The 15,304-nt window shown below is 39.8% G+C and overlaps 1 protein-coding gene across 2 annotated transcripts in view; it reads left to right on the plus strand.

Moving 5' to 3' along the window:
* RHBDD1 (rhomboid domain containing 1) overlaps window positions 1-15,304 on the plus strand; it is an 82,180-nt gene that overhangs the window by 36,071 nt on the left and 30,805 nt on the right. Inside the window, exons 5-7 of one of the 2 annotated variants that reach the window (XM_014531145.1) lie at window positions 1,181-1,237; window positions 8,705-8,848; window positions 11,106-11,128. In XM_014531145.1, the coding sequence (XP_014386631.1) occupies window positions 1,181-1,237; window positions 8,705-8,848; window positions 11,106-11,113 (209 nt within the window). In that variant the 3' untranslated portion in view covers window positions 11,114-11,128. Of the gene's footprint in view, window positions 1-1,180; window positions 1,238-8,704; window positions 8,849-11,105; window positions 11,129-15,304 lie in introns of those variants that run through there. The other variant, XM_005883502.2, reaches the window with a different exon arrangement.

Below are 15,304 nucleotides of genomic sequence, written 5' to 3' on the forward strand. Positions count from 1 at the left end.
ACCTAAGTATTGTTGCTGATCAAGTTCATCCTATCATGTTGATGGCGTATCCCAATGGAGATGGCTTCTTCCAACAAGACAATGCGCCATGCCACAGTGCTCATATTGTGCAGGAGTGGTTTCAAGAACACGAGGGAGACTTTACCTTGCTTAGGTGGCCCCCATAATAACCAGATATCAATCCAATTGAGCATTTGTGGGACGAAGTTCAAAGAGCCATCAGGCAGCTGGTTCCACAACCATCAAATCTCACAGAACTGGACAGTGCTATTCATCAGGCATGGTGTCAGATTCCTCGCATCACCTTTCAACATCTCATGGAGTCAATGCCAAGAAGAATCGCCGCAGTATTGAAGGCAAAAGGTGGCCCAACGAAGTACTGATGGGGTGGTCATAATAATCTGGCCACTCAGTGTGTATATGTGTGTGTGTGGGTGTGTGTGTGTGTGTATTTCCCACGTTCAAAGACTGTTAAATCGCGTTGTTTACCCATATCTTCAGAAAAAAATCACTTCTACTGTTGTGGTAAACAACCTGCTTCCCTATTTATAATGGTCTGGCCCTCTAGCAACTTCAGCACGAAATTATAGCTAATTTGCCTACAAACGTCAGGTGGTCATAATAATCTGGCCACTCAGTGTATATCTACACAATGAAATATACAAGCATCAAAGAAGGAAATCCCGCTATTTGCAACAAAATAGAGGAAGGTAATGACTTGACACTAAGTGAATTAAGCCAGAAAGAGAAAGACAAATACTGTATGATTTCACTTGTATGTGGGATCTAAACCAGAGAGTAGAACAGTGGTAGCCAGAGGCTGGGGGAAGCAGGGAGATGTTGGTCAAAGGGTATAAGCTTCCAGTTATAGGATGAGTGTGTTCTGAGGATCTAGTGTACAGCATGATGACTAAAGTTAATACTATGATATATACTTGAAGTTTACTGAGAGAGTAGACCTTAACAATTCTCACAAGTACACAGAATATGGTAACTGTGAGGTGATTGATGTGTTAATTGTGGCAGTCATTTCGTAATGTATATGTATATTAAATCATCACGTGTGCAGCTTTAAAGATCACATTGCACAACCTAAATATATACAATTTTTCATTTGTCGGTTATACCTCAAAAAAAGCCTTATGGCTACTATTAAAATGTCCGTTTTCTTTATATTTAGGCATTTTTTCCTCCAATAATGGCTACCCAGGACAGCAATACTACTTTAATAATTCAGGTAAGCACTTTATTTTATTTAATACATGATAATTTAAAAACTATGGTGTTCGCCACTGTGGAGCCACTTTAAGGCAATGCTAGTTTATGCTGTTGTGGAGTTCACACATTGTGTAATTGTGCCTCCAACGTGCCTGAAAGCTCAATGGAGGGGTAGCCTGGGAACCCATCTGGGTGGGTTGGTAGGGAAGACCAGGAAAGGAGATAACAATGACATGAAAATATTGTACGATTAATATGAGGTTTCTCAGTCATGATAAGATTCATACTAGACCAGGTCCCTTTATTCTCAGCATAAGAGAACATACCACTGGCTAAGCATGAGAAGTTAGTTTCAGATACACAATTCTCGCTAATCCACCCTAACTGCATATTCAGGAAGAATCATGCTTACCCTAAGATAGACATTCCTCTGATAGTTAATACCATGGGACTTTCTATGTCTGTGTAAATAGGTAAAAGGGACTTCTGGTTAAAGCAGGTGACCTGTTTTAGGCTAAGGCCCTGACAGGCCAGCCTGGGGAGGCCTCTCGGTAATATCCTAGACCAGTAGTGGCAGCGGGTCTTAAAGAAGCCATAGGCCACAGAAGCACTGGGTGTCTTGTAATCGTGCCCATTGAAAACCACTGTAGCTTAACTCTGGGGCCTGCAATCTTTTATGTGAAGGGCCAGGTAGCTACTGATTTAGATTCTAAGGGCCCTCTCGGCCATATGGTCACTGTCACAATTAGTCAGCCTGTTCCCAAAGCAGCCATAGACAATTAAAACAAATGGGTGTAGCCGTGTTCCAATAGCATCTTATTTACAAAAGTAGGCAGGGGGTTGATCGGGAACCACACGTTGTGGCTTTTTGACCCCTGGCTCATAGCCTCCCATTCTCTCCGCATGATATTCCTGTTTTTCTTTCAGTCATGAGCATAGATAGTTACAATAGCTGTCTTGAAGTCCCTGATTGCTAATTCTGCCCTCTCTCTATATGCTTTTTTGTATCTGTTTTATTAGATTGATTTTTTTCCTGGTTGTGGGTCACAGTTTTTGCGTATCTAATAAGATGTGATTGGACGCTAGACATTCCATATGGTGTGGTTCTGAGCGCTGGAGTTTACCTTCTTCTAAGAAGAAGGACTTTGTCTGGCACCCAGTTAAGTTCTGTGATGACTAGTTGGATCCTTCTGGGCCTTGTTTTAAAATTATTTAGGGTGGCTCTAAAGTAATTTTTCAGGGCTATTTCTGCACCACTATTGAGGTGTCAGTTTGGGATCGCTCCTGAATGGTCTCGTGAAAGTTCACCTGTGCACACGTGGCGTAATAGTCAGCAAGTCTCAGGGGGGCTCCATGCAGATTTCTGAATGTTTCTCTGACATACAGTTTTCTCCTTGGCTACACTTGGCCCTGTAAATTCCTACGAAATACAGGAGCCTGCTGTGGCTGCTTGTGTTTCCCATCCCTGTACTGCCGTCTGGAAAGTGCCTCAAGCCCATTTCCTTTACTTCCTTTCTCTAAAGGTTCAAAATCCTGTGCTGCCTGTTATGCAGCCTGAAAACATTTGTTTCACGTATCTTCTCCAGTCTCCTACTTGAGCATGGACTTGAGCTAGTGCAACCCCATTCCTCCCTCCTGGCAGGAGAAACCCGTCAGCACCTGGAACCTAGTGTATTCAGTGCTCGGCCTGTGAGGAGCAGGGATTTGAGTTCCTAGAGATTACCTGGAGGAAGGCTGTGTCTCCATCAATGAGGAGAAGTTAAGGAAAACAATGGCAGAAAGGGCTCCAGGCCTTTATGAAAAGGCCTGTTTGGAATTATCCAGAAAGTGCTGGCATGCCACTGAAGGATTTAATCAGAAGAGTGGTTCTATTGGAGTTACATTCAAGCTATGTTTTTGATGTAGTTCTAAAGACTGGGATCATGAGTTTCAGTCCTGGCTGTCTGTATGAATCAACTGAGGAGCTGGTACAACATATCCATGCCTCGAATTCACTCACACCAGCTAGGTCTGAATAGGGGTGGAGACAGGGACTTGGACTCTTTTTAAAAAGCTTCCTAGATTATTCTAAGGGGATCAGTATGGAAAAGCATAGGCTTAGCAGATGGGGGTTGCCTAGGTGTGGGGACCACAGGGGTGGAGATTGTCACTACGCCAAGAAGAGGCTGCACTTCGGAGGCTTCCTGGGCTAGTGACGTGTACAATTAACATCCTAGCAATGGGGCCTCCGTGCAGGAGAGGGACAGTTGCTGGACAGTGTCAGCTCACCTGCCACTGTCTGTGGACAAACCTGAAGAGAGGAAGCACAATGATTAGTGATCGACACAATTACTAGATACAGCTGACCCTTGAGCAACATAGGTATGAACGGCGTAAGTCCACTTATATGTGGATTTTTCAATAAACACATACAGTACTATAAATATATTTTTTCTTTGTTAATATTTTCTTAACATTTTCTTCTCTCTTAGTTTATTGTAAAAATACAGTATATAATACATATAACATCCAAAAACTATGTGTTAATCAACTGTTTATGTTAACGAAAGCTTCTGGTCAGCAGGAGGCTATTAGTAGTTAAATTTTGGGGGAGTCAAAAGTCATATGCAGATTTTTTAATACATGGGGGAGGGGGTCAGTGTCCCTAACTTGAACATTGTTCAAGGGTCAACTGGATAGCCATCTGGAAGAGCATTGGGTTCTGTGGTTATTGGGTATGAAAAACAGTCTATACCAGTGGTCTCAACCTTGGCTGCACATTAGAATCACCTGGGAATCTTTTTAAAATCCTGATTTCTGGGCCTCATCCTCCGGAAATTCTGTTTCTTTGTTACTAATGTTGTGGCCCCACCCCATAACAAAGAAACAGAAGTTCCAGAGGATGAGGCCCAGAAATCAGGATTTTAAAAAGATTCCCAGGTGATTCTAATGTGTAGCCAAGGTTGAGAACCACTGGTCTATACTGACTTGAGTATAGTAGGATTTCATTGGCCTATATGACTGGGAAGAACTGGGTTGGACAGGAAGACCACTTTGGTTCTACCTCCCATGGTGATTTCTCTCTTCCCAGTGACTATTCTCTTCCCTGGACAGGCCACATGGCCACTAACACCTTGATGTTGCTAGAGGAAAGAGGACTTCTCTCCTGGTTCATTTTTTAAAATTCCCCAAAGAAACAGGAATGTTCCTCTGGACAAAAAGAATAAGAACATATCTGTGCACAGACATGGCTTAAACTATCATAGATTACCTAGTCCTGACCTTGTGTGACAGCTTGGAAATGTTAAGTAATTGGGCTAAAGTCAAACAGGTTGTTAGTGATAGCAAAAGGACTAAAAATGTCGGCCACTGATTCCTAGCCCCTAGAGTTCTGCTGATTTAATCTTACAAAACAGAGCAGTCCCCCTTATTGTCTTTTCCTCCCCTTTTTATTTCACTTATTTACAGGGGGGTGGGGTGGGCTTGCTTCTTTCTTGCTTCATATGGAAGAGACATAAGTGCAGCAGATACATAGACTAGGGAATTAAAGGCAAAAATAAAAGCCCCTTTACCGTTCTTCTTACCGCTGTAAGATTGCCATATTTGTACTCCTTCCTCTGAAGGAGTTGGGTTTCTTCAAAGGCAGAGCTCCATAAGGCCAGGTGGCTGGGCTAATGGTCATCGAGGGAACTTTTGCGAGAGCATATGTATCTCCTATAAGTAATGATTTATTCTTACTATGGCCCTCCTTAGCTGCAAAAGTCTTTATAGGTCAAAGGACCTCATGAATGTTTAAAAAGCTGCTACCAATTTTTCTAATCTTGGTGGTGTTTCTTGATCTCTTTTGCCATGAAGTCCTGGTATGCGTATAAGGAACAGATGGAGGAGTAGTTAATGAAATAACGATAACCAGAATTTCTTTTACTGCAGAGCCAAAGTCTATAGCTACAAAGGAATATTAAACTAGCATTCATCGCAGGATATAATTTAAACTCATTCATTATAAGTGTTTGATTGTTAGGTTTTTCCAGCCATGTTTATTATGAAGATTTAAAAATGTCTGATTGGGCCAGCGGAACAGCTGTAGAAAATTTATGGTCCTAGGAGACCTGTTCTCATTATAACAGACATGGATGAGATTTTTGTTCTTGTTGGTGATTTATGACTGATGATATAGAACCTTTAGCCACATGAATCCTTTTGACTTAAGGCACTAAAACTTTCTCTTTCCCTCTCCCCATGTTTTGTCTGACTAGTACCAAATTAGATTTTATAATATTCAGATGTTTAGAGTTGTAGGCTTTATTTCATTAAGGCTGGGTGTGTGTTTTTTTAAGGAAATAACATGAAAAATGTTGCCTCAAATTATAGCAAACTTGCTTAGAAATTAAAACTCTATAGATGTATGTGGTATTTCTGGTATCTGATAAGATGGGTATTCCGCACTTTTGAGTTATTTTAGATTTGGAATTAGCTGAACGTGTTCAAGGATAAATAGATAGAAATGCTGCTTAGACTTTCTGTAACAGAATGACTTTCCACAGGGGTTTGAAAGGGGTAATAAGCCATATGGGAAAGTGCCCAATATGCATTTTTGTTGCATTAAAATAATTGGCACTCTTAGGGAATTGGACAGTCTCTTATTCGGGGATTGCTGAAGTATCCCATTCTATTCAGTGACTTATCCATAAATATTCTAGTATGTTTTCGAATGCCCCTCTCTTTTGTTCTTTGTGAAGTAGATATATTGATTGTGTTTTGACCATTTGTCCTTATGTGAAGTTGTGTGTGTGTGTGTGTGTGTGTAAAGTATAAAAGCAAGATTTGTAGCTGTGCCACACTCTTTTCCTCTCAGGATATGAAAATCACTGATGGGTGTTTCCCATAGCAGTCGGAGCTGAATTTTTTTGGTAGTTCTATTGAGTAGAGACCAATGAGGAAGGGCATCCATATTTAAAATTGTGTCCAGATCCCACTTCAGCCCTAAACCATTGCAAGGATTTGGGAAATTTACTTATATCCTTCTTCTGTTTTAGATATTATAATGTTTATATTTTTACGTGGGAAACATGTGAGAGAATATGGAAGTTGGGTTATTGGCGGTAATTAGCAAGGCTTGTCAGAATTAGCTCCTCCGCAAAGTCCTGAGCTATTTTATTTAATTTTTATTTAAGTCATTCATTTTTGTGGCTTTCAAGGACATTCAGTAATGTACCAAGTAATCAGTAAGAGTGGACAAAGGCTCTGAATAGACATTTCTCTAAAGAAGATGCACAAATGGTCAATAAGCACATGCAAAGATGGTCCACATCATTATTATAAAAACCATAGTGAGGTACCATTTAATACCCACTAGGATGGCCATAATTAAAAAGACAAATTATAACACGTGTTGACAAGGATGGGGAGAATTCTGAATCCATCTACATTTCTATGTGAATGTAAAATGGTGCAACTGCTTTGGAAAACATTCTGTGAGTTTTGAGTGGTTAAACAGAACTGCTATATGACCCAACAGTTTCACTCCTAGGTTTGTAGCCAAGAGAAGTAAAAACATGTGTCCACACAATAACTTGTACACAAATGTTTATAGCAGCATTATTCACAATAGTTAAAAGGTGGAAATAACCCAAATGTTTACCAGCTGATGAATGAATAAACCAAATGTATATTCATACAATGAAATATTAGTGAGCCATGAAAATGAATGAAGTACTAATTAATGCTACAACATGGGTGAACCTTGAAAACATTATGCTAAATGAAATAAATAGGCATAGATATAGAAAGTAGATTTGTGGTTACTTAGGACTGGGAGGTCTGGAGGGGGAGATATCTAAAGGGGGTGATATCTTTTTGGGGGGTGATAAAAATGTTCTAAAATTGATTGTGGTGATGAAGGCACAACTCTAGGAATATACTAAAAGCCACTGAGTTACATACTTTAAATCAGGGGTCCTCAAACTTTTTAAACAGGGGGCCAGTTCACTGTCCCTCAGACCGTTCGAGGGCTGGACTATAGTTTTAAAAAAAACTATGAACAAATTCCTATGCACACTGCACATATCTTATTTTGAAGTAAAAAACCAAAACGGGAACAAATACAATATTTATATTTGCATGTGGCCCGTGGGCCATAGTTTGAGGACCCCTGCTTTAAATGGTGAATTGTGTAAGATGTCATTTATATCTCAATAAAGCTGCTGTTGCACGTAACCAATAGATATAAATACTTTATATGACAAATATTTTTATAATATATATAATTACATTAGAATGTCAGCTGACACTAGATTAGTGTGTTTTATTGTCATTTCAGTGTTTATATGAAAATAAAGACTTTTAGAGTGCCTGAAAATTCTTATGAGAAATAGTTAACCTGCCCCCCCCAATCTTATATATTAGAAAAGCCTTTTATTCATAACCAACACAAAAAGTAAATTTTAAAATAGTTTCAGGACCAATTATCAAAAATTCTGAATATGACCCTACCCTACAATGTTCCTCTTTTTGGCTTGATTGTGAGTTCTCCCCCTGACCCCACATAATCTTATTAAAGCAATAAGATGCTTAAACCCAGGCAAGTAGTGTGATGTTGGTTGATAAGGAAATATATGACACAAGATTCATAGTAATGGGTAGGAATTTTCATCAACAGCAAAAAACATACAAATTAAACATTTGAAACATCGTCTTCAAAGGGTATAAAAGAAGGAAAAATATTAAAATTACTATTACTTACCTCTCACTACACCAGAATTTGATAAGTAATTTTCGATGGGGAAAAAAATCTCTTCCAAGCAAATTCCATAAAAGTGGGGGATTAAAGAAAATATAAAGAGTAAACTCAAACTGACTTTAAAAGAGTGATGGGAATACCTTGCAAAAGTGAACTTTCTCTGTAATTGACCTTTGTCTTTTCTCTCATTTTATCTAGTAACTGGTTTCTTAAAAGTACTATTAATACAAACTATGATCTCTGATATGAAATTATAATTACAGAGACATTGGTTTGTATATCTCAACATATGCATTACAGCACAGAAATCTGTAGTATATGTTGATTTGTCTCTCATTACATGGGGCCACTGGATAGTAAGGCTTTATCAACTATCATTTCAACCATTCCCTTGACTCCTGTCAGGACCTCACTGAAAATTCACCAAGTATTAAATAGCTCTAAGCTGAGAGAATTAGTTTATATGTCATTAGCCCATTTGGGTCCCCTCTCCAATACCACTGACTACCTTCTAAATTAATATCTTGTTCCTCTTCAGCCATAAGGACTCGCTCATGTCTGGCCCCATGTGGATGCTACAGTGACAAGACAATCGTTGCCCACCCTCATGGAGGAATTCTCCAGTTGTCATCTTTTCTTATTTTGAGGATTATTATTATTATACTCAGAACAATGACATGAATAGTTTTATTGTCTCTGCTTACAAAATAGGACATTTGAAAAAACACTCCATGACAGTGTTCTATAACCTTCTCATTGTGCTTGTAGGCTACTCTGGATATCAGGATTATTACCCATATGGCAGGCCCGGTTACCAGGAAAACGTACACAGGAACTATGATGCCTACACAGCAGGACTGAGCGAGGAGGAACAGCTGGAGAGAGCACTGAGAGCCAGCCTCTGGGACCGAGGTAGGAATCTTGCACCCTTCACTTCCTTTAAATCATACCTCACATGGTGAGATGGCCTAACAATGGAAACTTTAAATAGTTTGTGAAAAGGATATGTAGATGGGAAAATGTGTGCACATTGTGATTACAGAGAAGGGGGTGTGATGCCATATTCCAAGCTACCTAGGCTCCTGAGGTGCCAGACTATGTATGTGTTGTTGTAGTGGGTCTTTTTATAGGCCTGCTGCACTCAGTGCTGTGGCATTAATGTCAAGAAACTGTAAAAAAAAAGGTGGGATGGCCTGACATTGTGTGTCTCCTGATGTGATGCAGGATGAGCAATGCAGCACCACCTATGACATATTCTTGCTAAAAATGTTTACACTGACCCTAATTAAGTCATCAAATGTGAGTGTCACTACACAGGAAATGCAGGGACTAGCAGAACAAGCTGAATAATGCCATAGAGAAATAACCAGGCCAAACATGGGATTTCTACAATTCAATGAGGCTAGTCTCCTGGGGAAAAATGTCATGAAAAGAGCAGGATGTGGTTTTCTATTAAAAGGAAATAATCAAATGTAACATGAGAACCTTGAAAACTGACTTATATAAAAGACTTTTTTTTATTTTTAGAAAACTGGGGACTTTTGTATTTGCACTAGATATTAGATACTATTAGGGAAATAAGCTAGCTTTCTTTGATGTGACAGTGATATTGTGGTTAAGTAGCAGAATGTCCTTTATTCCTGGGAGGAACACACTAAGGTATTTAGAAGCAAAGTAATATGATGTCGGTAACCTGCTTTCAAAGGTCAGCTAAAACAACTTTCTCCCCTCTCTTTGCCTCATTCTCCCTCTTTTGCTCCTCCCTTCACAAGTTCTATATTCACATGAATTTGGGAAACTCTGCAAACTATACCTCCTTGAAGATTCTGATTAACACTCGTATACAGACGATCCAAATTAGCTATGCAACCAAGATGCCAATTTTATAACTAATGCTTCCCCAACATGTTTGACCACAGAACTTATTTTCAGTGGATGATTTTAGGAACATATGCATCTAGTTTCAAGGAAACTGATCGAAAGAGACTTCTTAAAGTGCATTAGATAGTAATTGGTGACAGCAACGTGTAACCAATAGTTTATATTAATTTCAACTTTCTTTTTCTTAAAACACTTCGTGATTGCCTTGTTAAGAATGAGACATCAAGGAGACATTTTTGAAAGACCTGTATTATATTTTAGTCCTTTTCTCTGTGGCAAAATATTTGGTTTGAGTTTATTTTATAAAATTCTGACCATATAGTACAAACTTACTTTTTTTCATTCAATATTATGTTGTAATCATATTTTCATACCACTGCATTTTGAGTATGTTGTCCTTTCTATATTTTCTTAAGTGTATACCTAAGAATCTCTTTCTTTTTGTGGACAGAGAACTAGGATACATTATAAATAGTGCTTGTAGAAAAGTTCTATATTTTTTGAGATTATCATATACTTTTTCTTCTTTGGCCTATTGACATACTAAATTATTTTGATTTTCAAAGTTGAAGCAGGTTTGTACCCCAGGAGGAATATCACCTGGCTGTGATATTTTATGGTCCCTCCTGGCGGCAATGCTGTATGCACCTGAAAAGAACGTGTATTCTGCTCTAGCTGGGCGACGGGTTCTACAAGTGGTAATAAAATTAACTCAGTTGATGGAGTTGCTCAGGTCTTCTGTATCCTACTGATTGCCTGTCTACTTGTTCTGTTGAATACTGTATTTTTACTTGTACAGAATTCCCTGGAGTGATACGGAACACATATTGCTGCTCTGGGTACCCTCAGTGCACCAAGGTTTCCAGCTCCTCTAGTGTGATCTTGTTTTTGGGTGGGGGCTGATTTACCCGAGTGTCTGCTTGCACTTCAATTCCATATCTTTCCTTCGCACCGGAACTTGGCCAGCTTCTCTGTCCACTCTTGTCACCCAGGGGTACACTCTGACTGCTTTTTAGTCTGGTGGTGGGGAGGCAAGTGGGTGTATGCTTTCATCCCCGCCCCCATCCAATATTGATGTTCTCTTTCTATATAGAATAAGCTATGTTTAAAAACATTGAATTATAGTTGGCATACAATATTATGTTTCAGGTGAAAGAACACAGTGATTCAACATTAAGTCTTAGTCTGAGGCAGTAACTGTCTCCGGTTTGGAGGTGTAGCCTTCTCAGTGTTCCTGCCCCTCTCTAGCTGTAGAGATGGTGTTTTGTTTTGTTTAGCCTTTCTCCAGGCATTTAAGGATTCTGTGCCATAAGGAAGACTGGAGAAGGATCTAGGCTGCCCCGGATATAAACCTTTCCTGCAGTGGCTGAGTTCTCTCCCCATGAAGAGTTTCTCTGGACTCTTACTCATCTCTTAGGTGAGGACCCTGTGAATTCCTTTATATTGCAGCCCCCAATATATTCTGTGTTACATAGTCTGTGAATAGATCCTGTTCTCTTGCTAGCTCACACTTGAGCGATTGTTAACAGTTTGGGCTAACATCTTGTTAGTGCCAGCAGTGTCTTCTCAGTAAGCAAGTGCCCCTCTACCGTTTTAGACTTCTGTTTAGTTGGGTGCCCTATGTCTCAGCTCTCTGGTGGGTTCAGGAAAAGTTAGTCATTTTCAGAATGTCCAGCCTTTATGTTTATTATGAGGATGGGAGTGATGCTTTTTCAGCTTTCTCCATCCCCAGGGGAAGCTGGGAGCAGCCCTTATTTTTCAGCAGGTCTTGAATCTATCATTCCTAGTACAGTAATTTACTAGGTTTTTTGTTGTTGTTGTTGTTGTTTGTTTATTTTATAAAGATCTCTCCCCCATGATGTAGGTAGAATCTATAGTCCTTTTAAAAAAGGCTGGGTAAATGCTTACTTTTTTGTCTTTGATTCCAAGTTTTTACAATAAGAAGTTAGTGTAATAGTCAACCAACAATACTGAGATTTGGAAGGGCCAACTAACAGAATTCATTTTGTAGAATGCCAGTTTAGCAAGAAACATCCAGAACCAATTAGGTTCAAACTGTTTTTCAGTTAAATATATTAGAAGAGTAAATTAAAGAATCAAAGCAGCACCTTTTTAACCTCAGACTGGCTGCTGTCACATTTCTGACTATATGCATCCTAGGGCTCATGCTGGGACTCATAGTACCAAGGTAGCCTCTGCAGAGGAAATAGTGAGCCCCCTCTTATTTCAAGGGGCTCGCACATTACTACTCTTAGTAAAATCTTGTCTCGTTTTGTTGGCAGTTTCAGCTTTTATAAACCAGTCCAAGAGGCAGCTGATACCACAATAATAGAACAGTTTTGGAAAAGGGCCATCTCTTTGAGTCAAAAGGCAGATGCCAGCTAGGAACACTAGCTCATTGCATTTACTGCCCGCACCCCCACCCCCCACCCCACTCCATCCTTCCATGTATAATTTGTGCCCTTTTTTTTTTAATAGCCTGCCACCAAGTTCAGCTGGTGGCTGGGTACAAAGCTGTGTCCTTTTCAGCTTCTGTCTGCCAGCCCGGCACATGTGTGCTGGTTACAGCTGGAACTGCTTGCTGACACGTGGAGTAACTCTGCTTCTAGTCCTAGACTCTTCTGAAAGGCAAATGGCCCAGTCGCACTCGACTGTGTGGATCAAGCAGCTGTCATCCCCTCCCCACACTGTACAGTCGGGGACACCGGTGAGCCATGTGGGCGCCGTGGGGGAGTAAACTGCAGTGGTCTTGGCGGCAGCAGACTGGAACTGGTTGCAGCCTAGTGTCACAGTCCTGAGATGTAAAATTACCAGGAAGCCGTACTGGAAAGAAGTATTTAGGTTTCAAATTAATATCTAGTTCTTCTGTTATTAACAGATCATTTGACGATACCTTTGAATCCTGTTTACAGGTAGCGTGTGCGTGGGAACAACTGAGATACATTTTAAGTAAAAAAGACAGAATTTATTTCAACTAAGTTGTACAGTTTCTTTCTACTGCAGCTGCACCAAGGTAGCTAAAAGCAGCATTTGTCTTGTTTCTTTATTATTGTGTAGAAACTTTTGAGAAAATGGAATACATTATGTCCATGTTCTTTTAGTCATTCAGGGTGTGGCCCACAGAGAAAAGGAAGGCACCTCAGTGGCCTGAGCTTCAGTCTTGTGAGAGAGGGTGCGGATGTATGTGTTAACACCTGCGAGGTGTGAGCTGTGATTGCTGTGTGGTTCTGCTTTTGTTTTTCCATGGGAATGGACAGCTCTCAACTCCTTTTCCAGAAATCCTATCTGAATTGTAGATGTTCTGAGGTGTACTGTGCTGAGAGCCTGAGACAGGTAAGGATGGGTGCCGGAGCTCATCTATTATGGTCTTTTAGATTTGGGTAGCATTTGTTGTTCTGGTTATAAAAGTAATTGGGGGCAGGGGGAAGGGTGTCTCTATCCTTCTAGGTCCTCTGGCTGGTCTAATAATTAAATCAAAATGAGACAGATTAACAAAAGCAAACAAACAAAAAAAGAAATTTAATTACATACGTTTGTATGAGAACCTCATGTACATGAGAGAGTCAGACACCCGCATGCACAAGAGGCGCAGAGACAGAAAGGGAAAATGAAGTTTATATGACAATCTGAGCTACAATGAGGGAAGGCGCCTGGGGCTTCAGAGGGAGGAAGGTCATAGCAGGACGATAAGAAGAGCAAATGTTCAGTAATTAGAAGTTTGTCCTTCCCTATAGATGGGACATAAAACGTTATTTTTGGTAATAATTATTGGGGACGCCTGTCCTGAACCCCTTAAAAAATCCATATTCGCCATGGAAAATGTACATCAACAAAAAAAAGACAAAAAATAATTCATAATCCCACCACACAGAGAAGAATCACATAACATGTGAGGTGCACCCTTGCAGTAACCTGTAATACAGGCACCAGAAAAAAACACTGTGAATGTTTTGGAGAAACGTTTTCTAGCTCATTGAGCATAAAGTGCCTCTTTCCTGTTGGTTACTGTACTGTACTAGGAAAGCTCACATCCAGAATCCTGCATAATAAGCATTTGTGATTATCGTTTTTATTTCACATTGTGAAACAGAGGTACAGAGAAATTAAGTGACTTGCCCAGGGTCATGTTCTAAGCCAGGGGTGGGGAATATCTGGCCCTTGGTCCATATCAGGCCTGAGAAATCATTTGGTCTGGCCCTGCCAAGGCATTAGGGGTGAGTGAATTAAATGTTTGGCCAAATATAGCAGGCTAACTTTTAAGTTGATAATTTTATATGGTCCAGGAATGATGTTATAAGTATTCAAATGGCCCTTGGCAGAAAAAAGGTTCCTCACCCTTAAGTGATTAACACCAGAAAAGGTCATACTTGCCTATTTTCCTGGCATCTTCCTGAATTTGGGAAACTGACATTCAGGTAGGTGGAGCCACGATAAGTCTCAGCTAAATGTGAAAGACTGTATTGTTATAGATTAGCAGTGGCATTTTCCTCACTGTTGTCTTCTCTTGGATATAGGACTGGCTAAATTCCTTTTTTTTTTTTTAAGTAAAAATTTCTGGCAGGAATTAAAAATAGTTTGTATAGGGAAATTGCAGATATCTCATAGGGTAGACCCTCCCTCCCCACCAAAAAAATGTTTACTATGGACAATTCTAAGTAACCTACTGGGCTGTTACTTATTTCTACCAAAAATTTTAGCATATGAGTTTTAAAATATTGCTTTACTATGGACACATTTCAATTAAGGATATTTGCATTGCTAATTTAAATAGGACTCAATTATTCTTCAATAGTTTTAGAAAATAAATGATTCATAACAAAAATAAGAACAAATTTACTCACATTAAGTGTGCCTTAAGACATCAGAATTTTCTGTTGAGTTATTAGCCATGGCTCCAGCTACCTGCTAATGGGAATTACTCACGTGAGACTTCTCACTGTTGTCTGCTCTGCCTCTTCAAGCAGTCTCCCCAGACTTGCACACGTTGTCTTATCCATTTCGTTGTATTGTGTTGCTGGTGAGAAAAATCAAGAGTCATATGTTGGTTTCCATTCATTATAGAACCACAATAGCTTTCAGAGTGGTCTAGTTTCATCACATGGCAGTCCTCCAGGGATTCAAAGCTATTTCTAATTCTGTTGTACTTCCTTACAGAGAGTCAGATGCGAGAGTCATGCATAATATGTATGAGTCTCAGTCGGAGGCCAGAGATCTTCCTGTGTCATGTTTGTGTTGTTTAAAGCCGGTTGTGTTGTAACAAAGGACCAGAATTGGGCAGTTAGTGAGACTAGTATACACACTAAGCTGATTAAAATTATATTGTAAGCATACACTTTGGGAAAACTGGAAATGGCCTCAGTGTGCTGCGATAGGAGACCGATGAAATAAATCATGATATAGAATAATACTCGGCCATTAAAAAGAGAGGCGAGTTCAGAGTGTGCCAGATGAGAGGCAGGCTGCAGCAGTATTCCTACTCACAAACTC

This window comes from Myotis brandtii, unplaced genomic scaffold (assembly GCF_000412655.1).
Source record: "Myotis brandtii unplaced genomic scaffold, ASM41265v1 scaffold79, whole genome shotgun sequence".
NCBI lineage: Eukaryota > Metazoa > Chordata > Mammalia > Chiroptera > Vespertilionidae > Myotis > Myotis brandtii.